This window comes from Pelmatolapia mariae, linkage group LG23 (assembly GCF_036321145.2).
Source record: "Pelmatolapia mariae isolate MD_Pm_ZW linkage group LG23, Pm_UMD_F_2, whole genome shotgun sequence".
Lineage (NCBI taxonomy): Eukaryota > Metazoa > Chordata > Actinopteri > Cichliformes > Cichlidae > Pelmatolapia > Pelmatolapia mariae.
This window is the reverse complement of record NC_086246.1, coordinates 10,968,682-10,996,116: the sequence shown is the minus strand read 5'-3', so window position 1 is coordinate 10,996,116 and position 27,435 is coordinate 10,968,682. Positions and strand designations below refer to the sequence as shown.

At 40.1% G+C, this 27,435-nt stretch overlaps 4 protein-coding genes across 10 annotated transcripts in view; 2 read left to right on the top strand and 2 right to left on the bottom strand.

The window, feature by feature from the left end:
• Nucleotides 1-9,958, top strand: part of nid2a (nidogen 2a (osteonidogen)) — a 59,030-nt gene extending 49,072 nt beyond the window's left edge. For all 6 annotated transcript variants that reach the window (XM_063466222.1, XM_063466221.1, XM_063466220.1 and 3 more), the window contains exons 33-41: nucleotides 303-432; nucleotides 545-645; nucleotides 761-933; nucleotides 1,773-1,902; nucleotides 2,005-2,176; nucleotides 5,095-5,252; nucleotides 5,500-5,623; nucleotides 5,735-5,847; nucleotides 7,697-9,958. In XM_063466222.1, the coding sequence (XP_063322292.1) occupies nucleotides 303-432; nucleotides 545-645; nucleotides 761-933; nucleotides 1,773-1,902; nucleotides 2,005-2,176; nucleotides 5,095-5,252; nucleotides 5,500-5,623; nucleotides 5,735-5,847; nucleotides 7,697-7,707 (1,112 nt within the window). In that variant the 3' untranslated portion in view covers nucleotides 7,708-9,958. The remainder of the gene's footprint in view (nucleotides 1-302; nucleotides 433-544; nucleotides 646-760; nucleotides 934-1,772; nucleotides 1,903-2,004; nucleotides 2,177-5,094; nucleotides 5,253-5,499; nucleotides 5,624-5,734; nucleotides 5,848-7,696) is intronic.
• A 64-nt stretch (nucleotides 9,959-10,022) lies between these two features.
• rtraf (RNA transcription, translation and transport factor) lies at nucleotides 10,023-13,556 on the bottom strand. Its single transcript, XM_063466223.1, has 8 exons — nucleotides 13,396-13,556; nucleotides 12,799-12,923; nucleotides 12,569-12,668; nucleotides 11,654-11,734; nucleotides 11,396-11,484; nucleotides 10,941-11,009; nucleotides 10,757-10,805; nucleotides 10,023-10,606 (listed from the first exon to the last, which is right to left on the bottom strand). Exons 1-8 carry the CDS (start codon nucleotides 13,454-13,456, stop codon nucleotides 10,452-10,454), a joined length of 729 nt encoding a protein of 242 aa, XP_063322293.1. The 5' UTR covers nucleotides 13,457-13,556; the 3' UTR covers nucleotides 10,023-10,451.
• Nucleotides 13,557-15,794: 2,238 nt separating this feature from the next.
• LOC134620835 (gap junction beta-2 protein-like) lies at nucleotides 15,795-27,435 on the top strand. 2 transcript variants are annotated; one of them, XM_063467143.2, is made up of 8 exons: nucleotides 15,795-15,970; nucleotides 23,195-23,284; nucleotides 23,433-23,481; nucleotides 24,117-24,288; nucleotides 25,094-25,246; nucleotides 25,481-25,629; nucleotides 25,706-25,912; nucleotides 26,058-27,435. In XM_063467143.2, exons 4-8 carry the CDS (start codon nucleotides 24,118-24,120, stop codon nucleotides 26,143-26,145), a joined length of 768 nt encoding a protein of 255 aa, XP_063323213.1. In that variant the 5' UTR covers nucleotides 15,795-15,970; nucleotides 23,195-23,284; nucleotides 23,433-23,481; nucleotide 24,117; the 3' UTR covers nucleotides 26,146-27,435. The 2 variants fall into 2 exon arrangements, with proteins under 2 accessions (XP_063323213.1, XP_063323215.1); XM_063467145.1 differs by lacking the exons at nucleotides 15,795-15,970; nucleotides 23,195-23,284; nucleotides 23,433-23,481 and having other exon boundaries at nucleotides 23,685-24,288.
• On the bottom strand, nucleotides 17,004-19,917 carry sap18 (Sin3A-associated protein). The gene is made up of 4 exons (XM_063467146.1): nucleotides 19,737-19,917; nucleotides 18,061-18,170; nucleotides 17,389-17,511; nucleotides 17,004-17,281 (listed from the first exon to the last, which is right to left on the bottom strand). Exons 1-4 carry the CDS (start codon nucleotides 19,806-19,808, stop codon nucleotides 17,125-17,127), a joined length of 462 nt encoding a protein of 153 aa, XP_063323216.1. The 5' UTR covers nucleotides 19,809-19,917; the 3' UTR covers nucleotides 17,004-17,124.

Here is a 27,435-nt window from a genome sequence, read left to right as displayed (position 1 = left end):
TGAGGTTTAGTTTTAATGCTCTCCAATAAAGTGAGTCATTAAAGGGATTTGAACGTGGTAAACATTTCTGACAAAAGTACGATGTGTGTATATGTGTGCCTCTTTAAACACGAGGCATCCCCTCACCATTAGCCTCCAACTAACACTGTAGTATAAACTCAGCAAAGTAGGGAACATCCTGAGAGTGTAATTGAATAAATAATGATGAACTACAGAAGAATATCATCTGACTTGTAATTTATCTTTAGCTTTATGAATGGAAGTACTGATGGGTTGTTTTGGGGTTTTTGGCTTCCCCTTAGTTGCAGTGACTCCAACAGAACGCCCTGAGAGCATGTGTGAGCGATGGAGAGCCAGTTTGATTGAGCACTATGGTGGAAAACCTGGCCCACAGCAGTATGTACCTCAGTGTGAGCCAGATGGAGAGTTCAGGTAAGCAGCAGATATGCAGTCATCAAAGGAAGTTCTCAAGAAAAAAAATAATTGCATTGCTGTTTAAAAGTCTTCTGATTTTTTTTTTTTTTTTTTGCCTGCACCCTCCCAGTCCAGTCCAGTGTTATGGAGAGACCAACTACTGTTGGTGTGTGGACCAGAATGGACACATGGTTCCCGGAACCAAATCAGATGATGCTGTCAAACCTGCATGTAAGCAATAATCGTCAAAGATACATGTCATTGTACTGTATTATATAAGTTTATATAAGTTTTGTCTTTCACTAATTACGACTCAAACATTTTTATCCATCCAATCACATCCCAGGCATCTCGTCAGTGCCACCGCCTACGGTGCGTCCAACATCCCGTCCAGATGTCAGCCCTCCCACAAACACTGACATCACACTGCTGTACGCTCAGGGACAGAAAATAGGAGCGCTGCCTCTCAACGGGACCAGACTAGACGAAAGCCGATCCAAAACACTATTGGCTCTACATGTAAGAAATTAATGGGTAGATCACATACTCTATAAAATGATTTTTTTAATCTTTGTTCATTTTTGTAGTAAATTTGTTTGCTACTTAAAAGAAAGAAAGAAAAAAACTGCCAGCATTATGTCTTAAGCAGAATTGTGTCTCAGAATTATAAGTAAAAACTGACCTCACATCGTGTATTTCAAATTGTATGTCATTGTGAATACCCTGTACCTCGATTTTAGAAAATATCTGACTAGTAAAATAAATATTATGTATATAAATATAAAGTATTACATATTTGGGTTGAAAGTTTTAAATCTGTCAGATATATAAATATGGTGTTTTAGTTATTTGTATCTGAATGCAGATGCTTTTATTAACTTAAAAAACTGGATCATTGAACTGGTAAACTGTAGAGCACCTTTCACCATACACCAAGTGACTGCAACGACGTAATTCTGTTAAGTTTCTGTTAAACAGTCATCTCAGGGCACTTTATACTTTAGGAAAAACTACCTAAAATATTAGAGAAAGAACCCCAGCGAATAGGCAGTCCCCAATAAGCAGGCACTTGGTGACAGTGGGGAGGAAGAACTTCCTTTTATAACAGGAAGAGATCTCTGGCAGAATCAGGCTTAGAGAGAGGCAGCTATCTGTCTCGACCAATTTGGTGATGGGAAAGAGACACCACAATAGAAGAAAAGCACATAGTTCATAGTATCTATAACTAACTTTGAGTTTTGTTGTTGGTTCACACCATGGCCAAAATGTTGGAGGTGAGTTCTCATCTTTGAGGTACAGTTGTGTGAACTGATGTAAGTCAAGATTGGTGAAGCTTGTATTTATGTGTGTGTCTCCAGGGCTCCATAGTTGTTGGTATAGCCTATGACTGCAAGGAAAACCAAGTCTATTGGACAGATTTGTCTGCAAGATCAATCAACAGAGCTTCAATGGTGTCTGGTGCTGAGCCTGAGGTTCTCATTAACACAAGTAAGCTTTCACAGTTGTGTGGTGCTTGTTCCTGTAATGATTGTTGTGGAATGCCTTAAATGATTTCTCCTCTATGATGTCCGGATCTCTGTTCTTCTGCAGATCTCGTCAGTCCAGAAGGTTTGGCAGTGGATGTCAAACGCCGGCTGCTGTTCTGGGTGGACTCAACTCCTGATGTGATTGAAAGAGCCAACTTGGACGGCAGTGGGAGGAGGACCCTGTTTGACACAGACTTGGTCAACCCCCGTGCCATCATAGTGGTTTCTTCCACCGGGTAAAACCATTTGTTCATCTTTCTTTGCTTTCACTAATTTCAAAATGCCAATTTCCAGATCCGTAGTGTTATTTGAAAAAAACTGTCCTTGTTGCTGTTGACGTCAATGTGATGCACTGTCTGAAGCAACCCGTCTCTTCCTCTAACTCCTGCTCTCCTTCCCTTAAGCCCACTGCCTCTCACAAAGAGCAGATTTGAACAGATGGAGCCATAGTGACTTCTTCCGTGGGGTTCTGGATTCCCCATACGAAAGCTTCAACATTAGCAATTTGGCTACAATTATGTTGTTTTTTTAGACCCTGACGTAATCACATTTGGATGAGATGACTGAATCTTGAGTTGTCAGCTAATGCTAACAGAGTTCTTGATAGTCTGTGCCACATAGCAAGTAATTCCATTAGTAGAGAAGAGACCTAGCAAACAGTTACTAGCTACATCTGCTGTCAGCACACCTGCTAATCAAAGCAGCCAATTGTTCTTAAGATATATATTAAAAAAACAAAACATCCACCATATGTTCATGGATACAGATTGCTAGCCATTGCTTGGGTAAGAGATATGCGTATGCAATCTAATCTGTCGGGTTGAAACTGGCTGCAGTATTATGACAAAAAAGGTTGGGGCTTTTCGATGTCACTATTGAGAATATTTTGCTTATATTATTTTGTCATAGTTTGAAGAATTAGAAGAATTGTAAGAAGGAATAATATGAAGTCTGCCTTGAACACAGAATACCATTGTTGAACAGTCAAACGAAGGCATGCAGGTGATATTCAAGAAGTACAGTGAGTTGATGGCAAACTTACATCTCAGTGTCTGCACAGCTTTCATTTTGAAAGTATTTTTCAGACTAGATAGGATAAAATGTACTGAACATTGAAATGTTTGCAGGGTTACCACTCAGTTCTCTCATACAAATAGGGATAGCTTTGGCTGAGTGTTTAGAGCAGTCTGAAGCCTCAACAACATCACAACATATGTATATGAAAAAAAATACAGAAAGGCATAAAAGCTCCACTTAGAAATGAAGAAAAGTATGTTAACATAATCTGGATTTGCAGACATGGAACAAGAAACACACAAGAGCCCACACACTGTCTTGCAACAACCTGGAGGTGCTCTGCTGAGATAGCCTTCACTGTATCCACAGAGATTTTATGGAAGAAGAGGGCACAGATGGTTTTCAGTCTGTTACTACGAGAATGAAAATTAAACACTAGTTCTTTAACAGGCTATGACTCAATGAGGCCTGTACCTAATTCATTAGTACAGTGCAAACTCTGTTTTTAAAGCTATTTGGCAGTAAGGCGGGTTGTTGAGTCTGGATTCTAAGATTTAGACTGTGACCAAAACATGACTTCATCATTATGAGACTGGCACTCAGAGAAAAAATATGGGAATGGGGATTTTCAGGTGGAGTCTGTCTTTAGTAACATATGTTTGCTAATTCTATCACAAGTGATTTTTAGTGCTGTCTCTGTGTGTGTCGCAGCAAACTGAGCCAAGAAGACTGTCCTGAATTTACTGATGCCATTAATCCTGGACACACACGCTCATAGGATGAAAGCAAGAGGCCTTGATTGGCCAACTTGCCAGGAATAACATCTGCTCTTCATCACAGCAACTAATCACATAATCAACAGTTATGCGCGTGCGTGTTTGTGTGTGTGTGTGTGTGTTGGTTAATGTGGTTGTTACAAATGATTAAACACAGCAGCAATAACCCTGGTCATAAAACCTGAAATGTTTGCTTGACATTATTGATTTTACAGCTTAGTTTCTGACTTTGGGGTAAATATATGGGGTGTGTATGTTCTGACAAAAACTCAAGTTTGAAAAGTAATTACTGTTCCATATGGGCACACTTATGCACTTATGATTAAGCATGTCCTCTGTGGTTTCTTAGGCTGTAAAGTGAACACGTGCAGTTAACCCTAACCAATATCAGGCGAATAGACCGAATTGGGGAGGGTCGCTGAATATTCTCATCCCTAACCACGACACTCAGTGAAGCAGACACACCAAAATGACACGCAAAGGCTTTATAAAAGCATATACACATGTGTGAACGTGTCAGACATCTGCTGCCCTGCACCTTCACCAAATTCATAAGTACATAGTGTGTGTGTGTATAAGCTGAATGTTCATGTGGTGTGTATTACCCGTAGTTCCCAGAGGACTGCCAGCACGTAAGCAGCCCACACACAGTGCACTGTTTAAAATATTATTTAAATCTTCATTAAACAGGAAATATGAAAACACTGATAAATATGCCTGCATGTGTGAGGCAGTGTGGTCCACATTCTCTATGTACACAGATAAAGCATGACTAAAAACTAAAAAGACAAGCCTGACCTTGACCTCATTATCAGGAGACCACTGGTCCCTTTAGTCGTGTGTGTATGATTTACCACTCATATAAGTGCCCGGCACTGAAACAAGTTAATGCAAAATGACTGTAGTCAACAATCCAGATGGAAGGGGGTGGAAAGGGGTTCATTCTGCTCATGTCCAGCTCCATATTTTTAATGTTGGACTCTAGAGTAGCTTTGCTTGACTCCCACAAGTAGGTCCCGTTTAACTCTTTTAGTCCCTGAAAGTTCACTAGAAGAAATGCTTGAATTTCTTTTCCCAACTGAGTACTTTCTGTCATATTCCAGGCCTACTTAAGAATGAAATGACTGGGTTTGCATCAGAAATTAATGAGGGTGGTTTCTGCATATGCAGCTACCTATTGGAAAAACCTGGACACTATTCTAACGGTCGTCAAATCACGTCTTTATTGATATATTCTGAGGTGTAAAAAAATCGCCATCATGGTTTCGGGGGAGTTATCAAATGTTGCCTTTATGGAGAAAAGAGTAAAGGAACAATCAGAGTAAGAGTAATAAGTTTTCCCCTCCTGTGTCTCCCTGCAGTACTCTGTATTGGACAGACTGGAACAGAGAGGCCCCTAAGATCGAGAGCTCATCAGTGGATGGTCAAAACCGCCGGGTGATAGTGTCTGATGGGATTGGTTTGCCAAATGCTCTAACATATGACTCTGCTTCTGAACAGATCTGCTGGGCTGATGCAGGTAAACATGGCCTCTATGCTGATGCTGCATTCATGACAATTGGTCCTTTATTTATTGTCCCAGGGTTTTAAAGTACCAACATAACTTAAGACATCTGTAAACAGTGTACAGCTGCCTCTCAGACTATATACTGTCATATCTTGCTTATTGAGATAGTTGAAAACTCTTCAGTTAATACTCTAGAATTTACCTAACCTATATTTTCTTGATCTTGTAATGAGCCATGCTGTCTTCCTGTGTCTGTCAGGTACAAAGCGTCTAGAGTGTATATCTTCAGATGGTTCAGGTCGAAGAGTAATCCACACCAACCTCAACTACCCATTCAGCATGGTCTACTACAGGAACCACTTCTATTACACTGACTGGCGGAGGTAGTCTTCTTCATTCATCTCCCTCTACTCAGATCACAGTGGTGGTCGCAGTTCAATAAGTTGATATGTGTATATCGCTGATATCATTCCTCTCTAACCTGTAACTCACAGGGATGGCGTGATTGCAGTGAACAAAGACAGAAGTCTGTTCACTGATGAGTACTTGCCTGAGCAGCGCTCTCATTTGTATGGCATCACGGTAGCAACGACCCACTGCCTACCAGGTGAGATATATTGTGTAATCAGAGTCAGTCTTTCAAGTTTGAAGGAACATCCACCCATCCATCCATTTTCTTAACCACTTGTCCAGTTAAGGGGCAGAGCTGGAGCCTATCCCAGCTGTCATTGGGTGAAACGCAGGATATACCCTGGATAGGCTGCCAGTCTGTCACAGGGCTAAACTGAAGGAAAACTAACTGTATTATGCACACACTGTAACTTAAAGGAGTTGCAGACAGTGAACTCATTGGTTTGTGTACCAACTTTGCTTTTCCTGCACTGCACTTTCCTATAATCTCACAGATCCTTTGAAAAACATATGACATTTGACAGTATGAATGAAATGAAACTAGATGCCTTCAGCAACATGTTGTGCAGGCTGCATATCCACTGATTACACTTCCTCTGAAATGAATGGTGTTACTTGTGTGAGATTTACATTTCTCTCAGTTCATCAGAAACATTTCTGAGTAGGGTATCTTTCTGCCATCTGTTACTATCCTTAAGAATCGTTATCACCCATTATTGTTCTCTCTAACCAGGACATGCAGCTACTGTGCTCAGTTTTTAAAACCTTATGATGTAACTACAGCCCAGCCCATGCAGCAGTATATTAACGACTAACCTCGTATTGTGGATGGATTATCTCAGTTGTTCTCCTGACTGAAGTTTGGTCCATTTACAGCATGCTGCCATGGGATTGCATTTGTCCCTAACCATCGGGAACCCTCACGTTAACTTTTATCGAGTGGAAAAAAGTTAGCGTTCATCCTCCAGCTTCACTGTGTTTGCTATGTTATGCTAACCATAGCTGTGTAGCTAGCCACCACGCAGCACTTCATTATATACCAGCTAGTCCAACTTCTGTGACCCTACAAACGTCACTACTGTTTAGTTTCCTGCCATCATTTATGTTGGAAGTGATAGCAGAGCTGTACGTTTTAATTTTTTCAGAAATCCATGTTACTGATAAAGGTTAATCAAACTGGTTTCTTTGGGCAGTCTTTGTTGTTGGAAGTAATCACAGCTCCTGTTTGATCACTCTGCACTCATCACACAGCTGGCTAACACCCACCACTCTGCAGATATAAGTGTCTGAGGGGTGACTTCACATACACCCATGAAATAGACAGGAACAAAGATTGCACAGCTGTCTGCGACCCTCTACTTGTGACCTGCGTGTGTGAGAGACCAAAGAACAAAGATTACACAGCTGTGTGCGACCCTCTACCTGTATTTTGCACGCGTCATGTTTGATGTGTTGATGTCTGCAAATGGCTTCAAGTCCTTTCAAAGCCTCACGTTCAAGTACAAAGTACACAGGATAATCCCTAAAGTAGCACTTTGGCAAATGTCACCGTTAAAGCTACACACATCTGCAGAGTACATAATCTCGTCACAATGCATCTGCCTTTGAAAACAGTTGGAAGGATCACTATCACTGGTGTGTGTTGCTGTAAAAGTCACATCCTTCAACAGTCAGACAAGATTATAGTCGCTAGCTTTAAAGATGACGATGTGTGGTGTAATTGTTGCCATGATGACAGCTCTAAAACACACATCCTGAAGTTGTGGGAGGAGCTTGCGAGAGGCTTAAAAGCTCTTATTGTGCAATACATAAATATACACACATTCTTTACAGAGATAATTCTCAGTCGCTTCCAGTTACAAAGTGCACGACTGTTTGTTCTGTCATTAGAGCACTCCAGCGGCCAAGTTTTCATCCTGTCACATTTGGATTCACATAGAAAAGGAAACCTTTAACCTCTCATTTTAACTTATCCTTAAAGTACTTCCACTATGGGATGATGATTCAAAGTGATGAGCTTTTATCTTTGTGTGTGTGTGTCACAGGGAGCCACTAACGACAGCCTGCACCCGCAGTGTGCTTTGGTGCTAAAGTTCTGAGGCGATTCATGGACATAGGGCAGGTCCAGGCCCTCTGGTGTCCCTCTGGAAGAAGGACACTCAGCAGGGAGCAAAGATGGCTTCCGACAGCCAGATCAGCAGTCAGAGCAAATTTACACCCACTCCAACCCCAGTATCTCACCTTAATGTAACCCAAAGTAAATGATTTGTAAATTTGTTTTATACCTCATTTTTAGTTTTTTTCTACTGTATTTTTGTATTGCTTGAGATTTTTGTTTTTCTGTTGAATAAAGGTGCAGAACAATGAAATCAGATGTTAAAATGCATGGTTGTAGTTTTTGGGGGTTTCCTTGTACTTTAAAGCCAAAGAAGAATAATTTGAAGCTTTTCCTTTTGGGAAAACTAACATCAAGCTGTTGAGTTTTTTTTATATATCAACAAATAACATTGGCCATTAAGTTGAGAAGTTACAGCTGCACTCATAGTGGTTTCTGGTTAACAACAAGAACAACTGCATATTAAAGGTGCAGTCTGGCTTTTTGGGAAATACGTTTTGGGAATAACACTGCACTCACATCTGTGAGCTAAATACACAGACTAAGAAAAAACTGGATATACGATATATGGACAAAAGTCCTTGCCACACATTACACCTAAAGGAGTTGCTTAACCATGGAAACCCATGCCATGAAGTTACTAGCACACAGCTTTTTGTGCTGATGTTAATGACCGAGGAGGTTCGAAACTCGGCGGTTACTGATTTAGCAGATTTTGGCGACTTTTGCGCACTTCGTGTCGCAGCACTTTACGTGGTTTGATAATGTGTCCAAATTGTAATAAAACAACACTTATGTCTTTTAGTCTTTGTTACACTGAAGCTAGTTTTGCCCATAAAATGCTAGCATTATGCTAATGTCTGTTAAAGATTTACAACAGAAAATGCTTGATTGATGTTAGACTTTAGAAGTTGGTTGTTGGTGACTGTTATTAGGAGACATTGTCTGGCTACTGCTCCACCGAGCCCCTTTCATTCTGGACTGTCTTGTAAACAATCTGTAAGGAATAACAGTTAAGAGAATAAGAGCTCTGAGACATTAAACTCTCAGCGTGCAAAGTCCTAGTTTCTCAGTCAGATCTGTGCCATGCTATCTTACACCTTGGCATTTCACTCAGGCTACGTCCACACGTACACGGGTATTTTTGAAAACTGAGATTTTCCGTTTTCATTTTTTTAAAACAAAAAAAAAAAACCTGTCCACACGTAAACGCAAAAACGAAGGAAAACGCTGCTAGGAACATGCCAAAGCAATAGGTGGCAATATATTCCTAACCGTGTAGAAATGTTGGCCAATCAGAAATCTAGAAGCCTGGATGGGAAAGAGTACACAGAGATGGCGCATAGAAGCAGAACTGAGTCCTATGTGTGGAGGGACATAAACTGTGTGTATATATGTAAGCATTTAAACACTGCAGAGAGTAATATTAACAGTAACAGTATTTTGTCTAAGTCCGCCATTGTAGAAATTCATTTCACTGAAACAATAACGTGTCACACAGTGTGACGTCAAAAAAGGCGCACACCTTTGACGCTGCGTTTTCTCCGTTTTCCTCGTCCATACGTAAATGCAAAAACTGAGTTTTTGAAAATCTCCACCCTGGCAGGAGTTTTCAAAAATCTCTGTTTTTAGTGACCGGAAATGCCGTTTACGTGTGGACAAAAGGTGCAAACGCATAGAAAAATCTGCGTTTTCAAAAATACCTGTGGACGTAGCCTCAGTGGGTAAAGTCACAGTGGCTACTTTCTTCTTTTATATACAGTATATGCTTAAACATAAAGCCACAGTCAGGAGAAGACTGGTTTACCATCACTGAACGAGTGGAAGCAGGGATAAAATACAGCACCTAACACTAAAGATTAAAGATGACTTGATTCTTTTATATCAGCAAAGTAAAATGTAAGAGCATCTTTCCCCATCTTTTTCCCCAAATGTATCGATACCTGCCAAGGAATCATGATACTTGTAACCCTTGTCACTGATACTGTTGTATGCTTACCAGCTTTTGTAATCCGATTACTATAATCGGAGTATGTTTCTCCAGCCTTCCCCATCCAATTAGCCCTACTATACATATCTGCACTACTAATTGTATTTCACACAAATGACATTTTTTTAGCAAATACCTTTTCTTCTTCTACTTTAATTTTTTCATAAGGTGTGATATTTATAAAATAAAATGTGACTTGTTACGTGAGATGCTTTTTGAACGTTTGTCTGATTCACCACAAAAGAAGCGCAGGAGTCAAACTGTGTGCAGCTGGATTTATATATTTTCCCCTCACACCTCAAAATAACAATTTCTGTCTATCTGCAAAAAATATTTAATCAGAAACACCAGAAACAAATATAACAGTCAGTTTGAATATTGCAGAAGAAAAGATGCCGTTTCAGAAGCTTTAAACTTTGTTACTGGATAATTAATGGAAACCATTTTTTTTTTATTATTATTTTTTATACATTATTAAGTTTTAAGAACTTATCCAGGCTGCATGTCCACACATGAACACTTGGGTCTTTTATTTATGAGATTCCCAATTTAAACAGTCCGATCTCATGCAACAACGGAAAAAAACCAACAAAAATTATTCGATGTCCTTTAACCAAACAAAAGGTTTTTCCTCTCAAAAATCAAATCAGGTTCAGTCCCTCACTTCCTCTGCGGTCCGTCACCGTCCTCGCTCTCATCTGCCAACCTTGCCCAGCCGGTGGTCTGTCTTGGGGTCAGCTATGATGGCCTGAACAGCTACGATGGCCTCGTTGATCTTGGTTTGCAGCTCCCTCAGCTCCTCAATGTGCAGCAGGCGCAGGATCTGAGCCGCTTCGTTTAGAGTTGCATCTGAGGAGAAAAGACAGAAGTTTTACCAAAATCTGACCAATACTTTCAGAGAAGCAATTCTTGTGAACTGTGGGCAGACCGATCGTCATAGCATTTGCTCATTGGCTTTCAGCCTTTCTGCTGAAAAAATTAATCAAATAAATAACTCACCTCCAGTGTCAAAACCCAAGATGTGCTTGTCTAAAGCTACTGGAACACCCTGTAGGAAAATAGAAAATATAGCTGGCTCAGTTTTGTCAGTAACGCTGCTGAAATCATGGCTCTAGACTTGCAGCAGTCTATACATAGACATATGATTTTTGATGCATATTATGCACATGTGTCTTCAGTTTACCTCTCTATTGTTGCTGGCTTTAGCAATGGCTTCTGGAGAAAGTCTCTCTTGGATCAAAATACGAATGGCCTGGCAGTTGCAAAGAAAAACAAGAAAAACTCTCTTCTTAATGATTTGAGATCATTCTAATACATAAGACTTCCATTAAAAAACAAAAAAACATACCCTTAATATGGTTAACAGGATTACTTTCTATTGCGAGTGGCAAGTGAGAGTGCAAAATTTCTATTCTGCATTTTTTGAGTGCCAACTATTATCTCTGTGTTATCAGGCTGACCATTACCCTGCATTAAAAGAACGACTCAGGGCTGCCGGCTCACATGGAAAGCATTTCATCATTTTAAGGGCTTTTAGTGTGAAGCAAATGCAAACTTCACCAACTGACCAACTTGTTCCTTCTCTGTGTCCAGGTAAGCTTTGCTACAGTATTAAAGAGCCCTTTAGTGTGCTCTCACCTTAAGCATAACCAGGTAGTCGTCATGCCGCTGTATCTTGAGGATGTTGGACAAAGCTGTTACTCCTGCTTTGAAATCTGGAGAATTGCCTGAAAAAACACACACACACACACACACACACACACACACACACACACACACACACACACACACACACACACACACACACAGGTTTTAACTTTTATCCTGCAAAGATTTAAAGAGGGAAAGAAGAAAGAATGCCAGGACAGAGGAAGCTCAAATCCAAGTTTTACTTACTGTCGAGGTTAACCAGAGGGTCCACGGCTTTATCGCTGTTACTGGAAGCTGCCAGGGGCTGACAGTTTTTGTACTTCTCCACTGTGAAGAGACACACAAAACACGTCACTGATGAACAGACTGACTTGCACTGCATTAACAGGGGAGCTCACAGTAACGAGTAGAAGAGTAACAATTTGTTCTTCTTATTCTGCAGTAAAAGTAGACATATGATCTGACACAAAAAGTATTCCTTTTGTAATGTCTCCATCTCCTGGTCATCGTTGGTATTTCAACTAGTGACACAGGTTAAAATGACAGAAACATTTTTGTTCTAGTGGCACCAATAAAACAATAAATGTCTTCATGTAACCTGTTATATGCACACAACTTAAAAGGTACGCAATAACAGATTGGTGATACTTTTTTCCAGGGAACTGACTGGCCAGTAGGTGGCAGTTTTGTGCACATTATCCCTTATCCTAACCATAACCTGCTAAAAGTCCGATTAGGAGTGCGGCACACAACCGTGTTGATGTGAACCCCCTCTGCAAACCTGTAAATCCAAGTTAACCCTCAGGTTTCCCCACTAAACCTCTGCTCTGTAGCACAGCTCTCTAGCACAGCTCTCTACACGTACTGCATTCAATTCAGTTTTATTGATATAGCACCAAATCACAACAACAGACACCTCAAGGCACTTTATATTATAAGGCAAAGACTCTACAATAATACAGAGAGAAAACCCCGACAATCACATGACCAACTTTGAGAGAACACTTGGAAAACAGCGGGAAGGAAAAACTCAATTACTGTAGCTACTTGCACTTTTGCACTTGATGGTGGTCTCCTCCAGTCTGGTTCTGCCAGAAGTCTTTTTTTTTTAAGGAGTTCTTGCGCTATACAAGTAAATGTGAACCAAATGAAACCCCTTACCATTGTCTCCATATTCATACCGCACAGCCAGGCCCAGTAACCAATCTACAGCCTCCTTCCTCTCATCGACTTCAAATGGACAGTTCACATCCTGTAGGTACTGCACACAGGTAAAGAAAACTCAAACACAATTCACCGTGCTCCTCATATTATATCAGAAATGCAGCTTTATGTTAGTAATACCCATTAATAACAGCAGTGATTACTTTCAGATGATCCAGCAGTCTTACCTTTTGGTAGGCTTTGGGCCACTCTGAGCTGGGGATGTTCCTCAGGTTGCCTCGGTCTTCGATTTTATAATGTCGAATCTTCTGGTCCTCCAGCCACACAATGCAGTTCCTAAACTGTGTCTCATCTGAGCAGAAATTAGACAATACCGATAACAACACATCAGCAGCTACACATGGCCAGTAAGTGAAGGAGTGAATAAATAAAACTGAGGTTCCAAGACCATATCTGCTGAATCACTCACTACAGGACGTAAATAATTTACTTTGGCACCAGGAAGTAGCCAGCGTTTGAACTCACTGGTATGACTGTGGTAAGCTGGTATCTGCAGCCTACTAATGAAGCCCGAGTGTGTGTTTATTGCGTGTAAAATGCAAACAACCTATAGTCAAAACTAGTTAAAATTATTAAAAGTGTCGAGCATAAGCACCTTGTACATTGCTTTTTCATAAAGATACACGTTTGTCTCACACTGAACATACATGTTCTACGTTATTAATCTGGCAGCTCTCTGTCTCCATACAGACAGGACACGTTAGCCGGCTCCACGTTCAACTCAACTGACCAACCGAACTGCTCTTTCATAAGTTTATTCTTACCTGTGCAGTCAAAGCCGTCGGGGTTGTGATAATCCAGAGCGCCCAGTTTTCTCCGAAACATTTCACCCCGTGTTTAATACGGAAACCAAATAGTTTCTTTAGCTAACAGTCACTTGGATTTTCTGCTAGCCTTCAGTATGTAGCTTCGCGCATGCGCTGACGGAGAGCGTACAACTTCCTCTTATAGCTATCAAAATAAAACTTTTCCCACACTGACTACCGCCGTTAGACATTACCAAGAGTAAACCAATTAATTAAAACAGTTACAAAATAATTATAGTCAGCCTAGATCGGGGAAATCTGTACTTAGATTAGCTATAGTTGGTTATTTTTAATAGAGTAGCTTGATTTGAACACTTTTAAATTCGTTTATACAAAATTAAACGAATGGTGACCAATGTTCCCTCTAATTTTTCATGTGTCTGAGCGAACACACAAACTCCCTGAGCGGTCCCTTGGGCCACTGTGAGCAACAGCAGACATGTGCACTGTGGTCACGCCAGCATCGAATCCATCCAAGTTACATGGTTTATTAAAATAATCAAATTACAGCATTTACATTTATGTTAGACTACTTTTAATTAACTGCTTTAGCCCACTTACAATGAAAATTTAAAAAAAAAATCTTGTTTATGACCTGTGTAGTATGTTAACACTATTGGAAGTAAAAATTACTTGAACTCCAATTTTGAAAACACAACTTTCTTTTTTTCTTTTTCTTTTTTTTTTTTTATAAAGCTCTGACTTGTATTATGAGTCTGTGGTCTGGGCGAGAGTCCTGTAACTGCAAAATACAGTATATAATGACCAATGTTGGGCAATTAATATAGTTACTTCTTCAAAAAAGTAACTGAGCTATGCAACTGAGCTATGCAAACAACAAAGTTTTTGCAGCTATTTACCTAAAAATGCATCCAAGGCGTTTTTTAAATAAACATTTCAAACTATTTACAGAACAATCAGCTGTTCTGCATCAAATTTGATGCCACACAAATTATTTGTGCCACTCCAAAAAATAATTTCTGTCCACTATGACAGCGGTCCCCAACCCCCGGGCCTTGGACCGGTACCGGTCCGTGAGTCGTTTGGTTCCGGGCCGCGAGAGTTGAGGCTCAGGTGTGAAATGTATGGTTTTCAGGGTTTTTATCGGTTTTCAGCGTTATTTTGTTATCGTTTTTATTGTTAACTCGGTTTTCCTGGGTCTTTTCACGTGTGTTATGAATAAATCTTATTTTTTTCGGTACCGGAACTAGTTTTATTTTGTTGTATTTATCCGCGACACCTTAAAGGCCGGTCCGTGAAAATATTGTCGGGCATAAACCGGTCCGTGGCGCAACAAAGGTTGGGGACCGCTGCACTATGAGATAAAGGAGAACAACAGCCTGATACCTGCAGGCCTGACAACAGGAGATGTATCACTCCTGTAACACCTGTAACATTCAGCAGTCGCCTCATTGTTCTGACACACACAACAAAACTATTGATTACACTACACACTAACTACACAAGATTTGCGCTAAACGTCGCAAATCCCTCACATCTCAAAACACCGCCGTCACTCCTAAAACTTCCCCCTTCCTAAACAACTAAATGCCATGTTGCCATATCATTTTTTGATTGGTCGATATGGTACTTTTTTCGACCAATAGGAAAGGGTGGGGTTTTTTGGTTTTGCTTTTGCTCACAGGCGGAGAGCACTTTCGAGCGTTTCTTCCCGCAGTAAATATAAACAACGATAGTATTCAGGAAGAAAACCAAACATTGCATATATTTTTATCATAACTCTGGTTTTACGTGGCCTATCAACACAATTTAAAAACTGCTATAAAGTCCACACTTTTTCCGTCAATTGTTCCGTCTGTCCTGCTCACATCTCCAATAGTTGTACACATTGTCATTAACGTGGCTTCTAGTGATGGTAAATTTGATTCTTTTTACTGAATCGAGTTTTAATGAGTCACTCACCAAAGTGAATCGGGTTTTTTGAGTCATTTGATTCACTGAGTCAGTTGACCAGAGAGTGCAAAAAATGTACATTTTCACTCAAACTTAATTTCTTTTCTCTTTTCATGTAAATCCTACTGCTAAGATGAGTGATTCTAAAAGAAAACAACAATTTTATAAAGCAAAAAAGAGCAAAAAAAATGTCTAAAGGGAACATTTATCTTGTTTATTTTTATTTTATTAGTATTTTCCTTAAATGTGTCAAGTATATATTTTCTCATCTAAATGTCCACTGAGCCGTGAGCCAGGGGGCGGTAATGCGCCTTAACATTGGTTGCCAACCAAGAAGAAGAAGCTGTGAGCCCGGAGGGAGGGGGTGAGTGAGTGAGTGATTCGTTCGCTCTATGATTCAGCACAGGAGGGAGGGGGTTAGCGAGTCCTGAGTGACTCGGTGAGCGAGTCCTGAGTGACTCGGTGAGCGAGTCCTGAGTGACTCGGTGAGCGAGTCCTGAGTGACTCGGTGAGCGAGTCCTGAGTGACTCGCTGGCTCTACGATTCAGCACAGGAGGGAGGGGGTTAGCGAGTCCTGAGTGACTCGCTGGCTCTACGATTCAGCACAGGAAAGGAGGGGGTGAGTAGCTCAAATGTGCTGTTAGCATGTTAGCAGAGCGATGCTACTGTGAACCGAGGAGCTATTGTCTTGATGTGAGCTTCTACTCAGGGTTTTTTCTTCCAGTTCAGAGCAGAAATGTTTTTGTTAAGATACTGGATGTTGTGTTTTTCTCCACAATTTTAATTATAAGGTAGATATATTGCTGCTAACAGCAACAGGGATGAGTCAGTGAGTCAGTTGGGCTTGTGAATCATGATTCATGAGTCAGTAAAGTGATTCTCGAGTATTGAACGATTCGTTCATGATTCGCGCATCACTAGTGGCTTCACTCCACATCAGCCACGCCGCTTTGCTAGCTAAAACACCAGTGTCGGCACATAAGGACCCTGTCATAGCCTGTCAACGACATTAATTTGCTGCGTATATACGAATGTGAATCGCATTATTGGCTGGACTATGGGATAAGGTGGCATCGTTCTAATTCCATACGGGAGCAGACAGTCACTTACTAACACTGCAAAACAGAATTGTTAAAGTATTTACTTTAATTTCAATTCAGGTTAATTTTTTTCTGTGCGCAGAGACCGTGCCAACAGTGCGCAATTGCGCACGCGCGCAGTTTAGAGGGAACATTGATGGTGACCATGTTTTTCTCACTGATCTTTCAGTATAGATTTGCATTCAAAAGAAAATAACATTTTGATCAAGCAGTTCTTGCGTTACATGTAGCTTGGACTCATTTGACACTGGTGATTTGTGGGTACTGTGAATATTGAATATGAACTTTTTGGCATTAAATTTTTTTTTTGCACTTAATTTGTAATATTTATTCATGTTTTTAATTAAAATGCAATTCAGTTAATTTTAATATTATAAATTACAAATACAAAGGTAGCGAAATAATGTGAATTCAGTAAATGGCTACATTTCCAATCCTGGAAATTAATACAGCATTCAAGGAAGAGGCGAGCTCCCTGCTTCACTTCTGTTTCTTTGCTAGTTTAACAAGTTCAATAATCATCTCACAGTGACACAGAAAAAACTATTCAGCCTTTGGAAAAAAAGGGACAATTTTATTACAGATCACATTCTAAAAAAAACTGAGTCAAAATCATCCAAGATGATGAAAATAAGACAAAATACAGAAGGTGTAGGTTTGTGCATGTGTATTTTCAGAATGGCCTCATGCGTGTGCCAAGGGGCGGTGCTCTGTTGGGTGGTGTGATGGCTATATCCAGATAGTCTCCAATCTGGAAGCGCTGAGACTGCAGTGTCATTGAGTCATCTGCACCTTTTCTGCCAGACACAGTACTGCCAATCTCTTTCAACCTGAAGGAGGTAGGAGAAGAGAGGTTATTAAAGACGCAATATACATAGATCACCACATTCTTTAGCTGCGTGAATCCAAAAAGCGCAGTCTTTGGTGTGATACTCACTTGTACATCTTCCCTCTGGGATCAGGGTAGACAATGGCAAAGCTAAAGTAGGTGCCCTTTTTCCTGGCCTCTGGATATACCTCCTTCACCAAGCTGGTCAGCTCTTTTAGTGTAGCATCCATCCTGAAACACATAAACACAATCAGAGACCAGCTCCAGTGTCCTTATTAAAAAAAACAAAAAAAAAACAACACCCTTATCTCCTTAACTTTTTCACAATATTGTTTTTGTCTGTGGGAAAAATCCACCGTATATGAAAAGAGAGCCAGAGACAGGTGGGATATGACACAGAGAAAACAAACTGGACGATACATGAGAACTATAGCTCTAACTTAAAAAAGTAAAGGGCCTGCAAATGTTTTTATTTAGTCCTCTTTAAACTATTTAGCCGATGTGCTTCCAATTATGTTAACCACGACTGCCAAATCAATCAACGTCCTCAACAATGCTATCACTGATCAGCGATGCTACAGGGAGATGGCCAGGAGCACTGATTTGAGAAAATTATCCAACCCCGAAGAGCATCATAACACTATGTTTCTGTTGTTTTACAAACTCAGCTTAAAACACTGGCGAATCCTCGACTCCGGCCAAAACACCCACACACACAAAAAAACCAACCAACCAAACAAAAAAAAAAAAAAAAAAACAGTGACACATCTGTGATCTTACCAAGTGTATATCTGCAGTTCGCTGGAAGGAACATTTCCTCGAGCAAATTCATCGACTCTGTGGTGTCTCCCACTGTTGGTGGTGAAGACTCGCAGCAGAAGGGGGCAGGTCTGCAGCAAAGAAACATAATAATAATATTACTGAACAAATTCAGTTTACAATGGAAGAAACACAATGAAAACATTTGATTCATAAGAGATAAAAAAAATATTGATTTCAAATAATTCAGGTGTGTATTCTCTGTTATTTTTTAAATGACTACTAAGAAACCCTGCACAAAGTAACAGAACCTGATACTAGAGCAGGGTGATATGACCAAAAATATTTATCACGATATACATTTGAAAATTTGCGATAACGATATAACTGACGATATAATTGACATTAGACAAAATACTTTACGACTCCACAACTTTATTAGTGCCTGGAAACGATTTTATGTGGTACACGGCGCTTGAAAATCTGTCAAATGTTTTAGTACGACTTTGCTAAGCTACGAACCCGCACCGCTTGATGGATTGTCGGAGCATTACGGCTGTCGTATGCAGGAGCCTCGCGGAGTAATATGTACTGTGCTTCAACATAATATTACTGTATTGTGTGTGTATAACCTCTTTTTAAGAGTTATGCTGAGGATCTGTCGGCCAATTTCCACTGGAAATGCCTTTTGATTAAACTGTCAGCAAGGAATTTGCATTTGCACTGTTAAATTTTTATATAACTTTAATGCACATAAAAAAAAAAACAGCTGCTTGTTTAAGTGAAAATACATTGATGGGTTTTGGTTTTTTTTTGCACTAATAAAGTTGTAAAGTATCTTGTCTAGTGTCAATTATATTGTCAGTTATATCGTTATCGCAAATTTTCAAATGTATATCGTGATAAATAGTTTTGGTCATATCGCCCTGCTCTACATTAGAGCCTTCACATTTTACTGACCGATTTATTTTACGCACTTCATAATGTTTCCCTGATTGCTAATTTCTGAACTTTTGCCTACAAATCTAACTTTAAACTGCAGAGCTATTTTATTTGTTTACTCAAAATGCCACAAAAGTAAACTCATAGTAAGACATCACTGAAATTCTTGAACGCTAAATCTAACAGGATAACTGAGCTAAATTAAGTGATAAATGCTTTTGCTTGCAATTGCCTACAGGCACATTTCAAAACGCCAGGATTTCGATAAAGACCTAAAAGGGATTCTAGCTTATAAAAAAGGAAAAAAATGCCTCGTGCTTTTGCCAGCTGTGAATTACGATTCAATTACAGCTTTGCTTTTTTAATTTAATTTAATTTTTTTTTACTATTTTACGACGTAAACACTAAGCAAACAGTTACTAATCAGCTGCAAAATTATATCAGGTTAACATGATATATGCAACGAAAAAAATTGCATAAATCATATGCAACAGTTCCGCTGGATGCTATCGAACTGATTTTTAGCTAACTAGCACACTTTGTATCCAAACTGGCGACTCTCTGAGCATTAACGCTGCATATCCTGAAAACAAAGCGCAAATGCAGCTTTATCTATTTTTACCCCTAAAACTGCGACAGTTCTGAGCAAACATCAGCCAGTCTGCATCAAACTGACCAGTTAGCTTCCAGGGCTAACTCAGGTTAGCTCGGAGCTAATAACAAAAACAGCACGCGAATCAAAATCCGCTTGTTACCTTTTCTCTGTCAATTGGCTTCTCTGGTTCTTTCTTTATTTCCTCCTGTGTGATCCGCGATTCAAGTGCCATTGTTACTTATTAAATAATTTACTGCTTCAGTTAGGTGACTTTTGCCTCCGTGCTGAATATTTCAGCCAGGCTGCAGCCAAAAATGAGGCGGATAGCATGTAGTTTCCGTTTCCGGTGTGCTTTCGTCCACCGCAGAATAAGTTACTGCCACCTTCTGGTCAGGGACGCCTTCTGGTCAGGGCAGCTGTATGGAGGGCCTTTTAAAATATTGGGGTGGCACACCAAAAAGAGAATTAGCGGTTTTATTATGTTGTTGTCAAATATAAGTTATATAAGAGAGAAAGAAAAGAATTATATGCCTAGTTAATTTCCTGCTATTAAAGTTAATATCACTGAAAATAGGTACATATGAAAGCAAATAAGATTTTGAAATCTGAATTCGCTCTCTCAGTATGGAGTGGGGGTGGCCAGTGCACCCCTGTCTGAAACACCTGTAGTAGCCTTTCAGATGATGTTACTGAAAGGGGGTAAATGCTCATCCTGCAGCACTTGTACAGACTTCCACAGAGTGGCTGATCTGAGATCAGGCAGCCAAGTCCACCTACAGATGTGAAACCTGCTATTCAGTCACATGCTGCTTTCCCCCTCACTCATTACATGGTGTGAGGGTGAGCGTGTGTAGATTTCTGGATAACATATATGTGAGCGTTGTACAGTGCGTCTTTGTACAGTATGTATGTGTGTGTGTTTGTGCAGTGTGTGTATCCTAACAGTGCCTCTCTCTGTTCTCCTGCAGTTGTGGCTGATCAGGAGCTACTCTAACAATCAGCTCTATTTTACCTCTCTCTTTTTCTTTCCACCCATTCACTGTATGTGTGTGCGTGTCTTTGAGCCCCCCCACCATCACCACTGCATCGCCACCTCCTCTCATCAGAATGGGTAGCCAATCTGCCAGCTTTCACCCCTCTGTTTTCACCCTGTGCTGACTGAAAGATCAAACAGTGGCTCTTTGAGTTGGGCCCTGACACTGATACTCATTCATTGATATGCATCAAGAATAAGTGCCGCTGTTATTCCCCTAATGACTCCATTACAATCACTGACGCCCTCTCTGTCTCAGCTCTTGTCTCCTCATCATGCTGGGTCATGTTACGTGTAGTTATGCACATGAGATTCCAGCCAGGATGTCTGCAATTCTGCACGGGGATGCTTCTGCTTCATTCGTCAACTTTTAACAAGCTGGCACCTTTTTGTTTGCAAAATATTTGTTTCACAGTTTATATCCGTATCACTCAAACTGCAGCACAGAATGCAGAACAAGTTAGAGCTTCCTTTCAGAGTCTTCATTTCTGAGCGTCCTTATTGTAAACTGAGGAAGTTGTGCTTTATCCTCCCACACGTTGACAAACAGTGGGAAAGGCTCATCGGTCACAGCCATCAGCAACACACAGAGCTGCTCTGTCCTGCAGGGTGACTGCTGCCAAGTCCTGGTTTGGACCTGAAAAATCATCTGACTCTACCTGTTTCAGCTTACAGCCATAGACAGATCGCGCGCACACATTAAACCCCAGCGCAGCTTTGCTTCTTTCTGCTCTCTGACTTCCACACTGCAGAGGAGGTGCAGTGGATGGTCATCCAAACCAAGTTTATTTAGTTGGGAAAATCCAGTATGTCAAAGAAAAGGCAACATGACTAGTCCCACTCATCTTGCACATGAAACTGAGTTCTTTTCCAAAGAGCACTAACCAGCCTGTGAAACATTAGTGGAAAATTTCTATGAAACTTTAATGGAAGCAAACCTTTCTTGCATTCCCTTTGTTCTTTTACTTCCTGCCCAGGTTGTCTTTTTTCCCTCTTTACTAATTGCCTGCTCTGTGTTAGGGTACCTGGGTCGTTGACCCAGTGGTTTCAGTTTTGTACCTTTTATTTGTGTTCTCATCTTAGTTTATTATTGTGAAGGTTTTGGTTTCTGTTTTGCATTTCTATTTTCCCAAGTTCTTCTTGGTGTTTGATTATGTAGTTCTTAAGTTTTGGTTTCCATACTCCCTCTATTCTGTGTCCAGTCAGTGACTGTGTCTGCCCTGGTCCCACGTCTCTGTTCCCTCTGTTGCAGTGCCTGCTTGTGAGTCTGTGTTCGTAAGTTCAGTCTGTGGTTCCTGTTTAACTTTGAAAGTCTGTGTCTCACGTTATCTGGTTTTGCTTCCTTTGTCTCGTCAGCCCTGATTTGCCTCAGCTGTGTTTCCCTCCTGTCTCTCATTCCCTGATTGTTCCCTCTGTGTATTTAAGCCCTGTGTTTTCATCTGTCTGTGTTGTGATCCACCCTCATTCATGCTGTGTGTTCTGGCTGCATGCTTGAGTTTTTGTATTTTGAAGTTTCTTACTTTTGAGTTCAGCATTAAAGCTTTTTTTTGAGTTCATGTTTTGTCTCCGGAGTCTGCACTGTAGGTCCTCCATTTTCACCGCTCCTGCCTGCACACAGCCTTCACACGACGCCCTGTCCTTATTAGTCGTGATCAATAATTGTGTTTCATCTCATTACTACTTTGAATTTATATTCCTGAATAAATTTTGACAAAACTTTGTAGCGGTGTAGAGTGAGGTCATGTGAACAGACCATTATAAGTTGATTTACATCCATCGAGGACTTCAAGGTCAACTTAATGGTTACTGGTGGAAAATGGACAAAAACCTTATAACTTGAAACTATGAATCTTATAAGTTTTGGTGTGTATTATCAACATACAGAAAGCACTGAATAAAAATACATTTGGCCTCTGACCTCTGCTTCAAGATCAGTAGATTGATCTGAAGGTCAAAGTAATAATAATTCTAGACAAGGCTATTTAAAACTATATTTCTTACTGCCATTGTTTGTATTATATGTATATTGACATATAGGGAGTGATATATGGGGATTCTAGCTATCACCTTTCTTTGGACCTCTGACCTCTTCTTGAGGTCAAATAAGATCAAAATTTAATAAAATGCCTTTTCAAATCATGCTTAAAAATCAGCTGCTTTTACCAACATTTATTTCATTAGGACTTTGTCATGTACATTACAATAACAGGCTATGACCAGTTAAATACGTAACAATATGAATATCCTTGCACAATGTTCCTAAATAAGGTTTTTGTTGAAAACAATATAAGGTTGTGATCAAAAACGTTTTAAATTTGACATTGATTCCTAAACAATAAAACAGATTTTACTAAGTAATGAAATTAATGTGCTATATCCACATAAAAATAATTTCAAAATTATGTCAAGCCTTTTAAAATGGGTTTTAACAGAGCAAATAACAAAACTCTAAGAGTGCTTCTTGTCACAATCCAGAGTTTTTCTTGTTGCTACATTTCTGCTAAAAATATTATCTGTATTTCTCCTCTCTGTTATCTCTTCTTCCAAAAATGCACAATCTGCGCTGTGTTGTTTTATTTTGAAAGTCATCACAGGAAGTCATCAGACATCATCCTGGCTCGCTTCACACTGAGAGGCGCATCTTTGATTTCATGCAAAGGAAGCAGGAGCTGCAGGTTTGTGTCTTATTCAGTTTCTTAGACTGAGATTTTCTTTTAAATGTGACTGATGTAACAACAGGCTGTGTGTGTGTGTGTGTGTGTGTGTGGTGTGTGTGTGGTGTGTGTGTGTGTGTGCGCGCGCGCGCGCTTTCATACTGAAAAGGATCATGTGGAATACTTTCATGGAGACATCCTGACACTGAAGACACAAGGTAAGAAAACGACAACAAAGACAAAACAAAGGTTAATCTTAATTCATTTTGGTAAAAGTCGCTTCAGGTTTTTATCAGAATTTCTGTTTTTACTTTATGACAAAACATCTCCAGCTAGAAACAAACCTCTTAATAAGCATGTCATGTGAAGTATATCCCAGGTTCTTTCAGTGCAAGTACACATCATCTAAAAAATATGAATGAACCAATCAGTGACCGAGTGTGAACGGTGAAGCTCAGTGAGAACCGCAGCAGTGTGCTTGTACAGTGTGTTTCAGTGTGCTTTTAGATGAGTGGGCTCGGTTCAGTACAGTCCACAGTGGGCAGAGAGGTTCATCAGTTCACATGAATGCTGGCAGTGGACCTTCTCCCCTCCTCCTCTCACTTTCATTCCTTTTCATCCCGTCCTCTTTCAAACTCGTCTTTTGTTCAGCGCCGGTCTCTGCTTTCATCGTTTGCCACTGACTTCCTCGTAAATGTCTGAAATCGGTGTCCGTGTGTCAGACGTGTAGAGGCTGTAAAAGAAGCAGATAAACCCGACCGTGTAATGACAAGAAATGCAAAAGAGTATGCTGATGAATCCCTGTTCTGTAGTGCAAGCATTCCCATTCCCTTGTCACTGTCCTTTCCCCCAGGATGTCTTGGCCTGCTCTGTACACTCAGTTGGTCGGGGCGAACCGTCATGCCACCAGCCTGGGTAAAATCTGGCTCTCTGTGCTTTTTATTTTCCGGGTCATGGTGCTGGTTGTTGCCGCGGAGAGCGTCTGGGGGGACGAGCAGTCTGACTTCACCTGTAACACATTGCAGGTAGGACGTGTCCATTTTTACATCTGATCCACACATGGGATGTAAGTCATAATGACACTTATTTGTTAAAATAAGATTTGGGTTTTATTGTCTGAGCTTGAATTCTGCAGCTCAAAGAATCATTCTCTCACCCCTAGCTCTCGAAGAATACAGAATCTACTCTTCTCACTGGTTTTAACAGATGGCTTCTCTCCACTGGTTTCCTGTCTAAGAACTGACTTCAAAGTTATACTGTAAAGTTTTATACTACATAAAGTATTAATAATCTAAAAAGTAGTCACTATCTATCACCACTTAATATTTTTATTGTGCTTTTATTGTGTTGGGCGCCACTCCTGTCAGCTAGGAACAGGAAACGGAGACTCTGTGACAAGTTTAAATGACAGCTGAGTGATGGCATGGACCGCAGTATCAGCGGAGTGTTTCCAGCTCTTTGTTGAATTGGTGCCACGAAGAATTAAGACAGTTCTGAAGGCAAAAACAGGTTCATCCCAGTACTTGTGAAGTGTAACTAACAAAGTCGCTGGTGAGTTTAGTTACACAAAGACTATCTCAAAGCAGAATGATCTTGGCCTTTTAGCATAAATTTGTACATTTGTACTGCAATAAACTGTCCACAGGTACAAAGGTACAAACGTATGGACAAGACGTATAAGATGACACAGAGTGTGATAATTATTAGCAGCTTCCACCTACTTTTTACTCAGTAGCTGACCTTTGATTTCAGTGGACCAGGCAAAGAGATTAACTATACACTGATGTTGTCATAATTGTGACGATCATGGGGGGTTTGTTTTTCCCTCAGCCTGGCTGTGAAAACGTCTGCTATGATCAGTTCTTTCCTGTGTCCCACATCCGTCTCTGGTGTCTTCAGCTTGTCTTTGTCTCCACGCCAACACTCCTGGTTGCCATGTATGTGGCCTATCGTAACCACAGAGATAAGAGGAAGCTCCTTCAGGTGTGTGCATTGTTTTATTATGATTACGGCAAAGTCATCGTGATGACAGACAAAATGATGATGTCATTTAGGGCAGCTGTGACAGAGACCTGATTTGCCCCCAATGCATCAATCAGTGTGTGTAAGTTAATATTAGATTTAGACTTAGGCATGTATGAATGTGTGGGTTTGGGTGAATGAGACTTGTAGTAGAAAGCTCTTTGAGTGCTCAAATGATCTCATCCTGTGCGACAGAGTCCTGGTAGAGCTGGGTTTCTCAGCGCAAAGGGCCAAGATGAGGAGTTGGAGACTCTGAAAAAGCGGAGGCTCCCAATAGCTGGTGCCCTCTGGTGGACATATGCCTGCAGCCTGGTGTTCAGGCTGCTGTTTGAAGCAGGATTCATGTAAGATCAGTGCTTCCTTTTTCCGTCAGTCTCAGATGGCTGTTTTGGTTTGATGGTACGATATCTGTGTCTCCAGGTATGCTCTGTATGTGGTGTACGATGGTTTCCAGATGCCACGGTTGGTGCAATGTGATCAATGGCCATGTCCTAACCTGGTAGACTGCTTCATCTCACGTCCAACTGAGAAAACCATCTTCACTGTTTTCATGGCCACTACCTCATCTATCTGCATGGTCCTTAACATGGCTGAACTTGTATATCTTGTCATCAAGGCTGTCACTAGGTAATAGTATTAATCAGACAGTCAGGTGATTAATCAGCTGATTGATGCAATTCTTTTTTGCATTATTTTTGTTTTTGAGTTTTAAGCTGTGCATTCCATATGCACTTCTATATATTATATATAATTTATTTATTTTTTCTTGCAGGGGTCTCTGTGATCAGAAGGAGAGGAAATTAGGCAGCAGAGAGAAGATGCGGATCAGGACTAACCAGAAGTCACTTGTTTCAACCTGATTTTGAAATGTAGCTAGAAGACGGAGGGTGGAGAAGAAACTGATAAAAACATTGTCATTTTAGAGATATAATGCATGTGTGAGAATCATAAATGTAAATACAACTCACAAATCGGACATTTTCGATGATACTCTATAGAAAATCAAGGGGTGGAGAGGATGTTAGCATCTTAAAACTATACTTTCATGTTAAACGAGGTTGTATGTAGATAAGCTGTTTAACAAATAAAAATATAAATACATCATGTGTATTTAACTACATGTGTTTAATGTTGAGGTCATTTTAAATACTTTTTATTCTGTTCAATGTCCAGAATCATGTTCTATAAATTGTTTGTAGAAAGAAAAAAATGGGGACAGCTACAATTTCCTATGAGTACAAAACAAGCAGACCACAAGAAGGCAGTAATGTAAAGCAGCAGTCCCCAACCCCCGGGCCTTGTCCTGATTGGAAGGTCCTGATGAAAAGCCACTGATGTACAAACATTTACAAAAAATTGTATTTCTCATAATAATTAATTGAATGTAAAACTTCTCCAGATAACATTTAATCTTCTTTTCATTTGATGGGTTATGTAGTATATTCTTATGATATTTATGATGTTTGTTTTTAAAGGAAAGAAAAAGACAAACCCATGAATTCTTTTGTTCTGTAATGAGGTACTGTACTCTGCTGACCCCTGCTGGTGAGCAAACAGGTCTGCAACAATTCCTTCCCCTACCCAGAGGGACTTTCTTTGGGTGACACAAAACTAAGTGGTAACACAGGTGAATAGATGGTGTCACCCCATCCTTTGTAGTTGTTAAGAAGCAACAACAAAAAACTTGTTTTCTTGTACAGAAAAAGAAAAAACTTTGCAACGTTTTGGAGTGAAAAAAGGTTTAAAAAAAAAAGCTACAGTGACATTTATAATTTATTTGTCTCTGCCTGCATTCTTAAGACTGTGGATGTTATTTATCACTCTACTTTTAACATTTATTGCAGTCAACATTTATACTATGAATCACTTAATCTCACATGAATACTGAGGTAGTCTTTTCTGTTTAAAAGATGTGAAAAATGGGCTATATGTCAGTGTTTAATTATAAGGCTGTCATTGGGTGGATAGAATTCATTTTATTGTACACTGGTGCTCTGGGCCATATTAAGCTTGGCCACACGGCTGACTATTGCTGCAAGATTTTCATGTCTGTACTAAGCTTGGAATAACTGATTTTAGTTTCTGTGTTTTCTGCTTCTGTTTATATTGTTTTTGTCTTTACATTTGTATTTTGTTGTGTTTAATTTCTG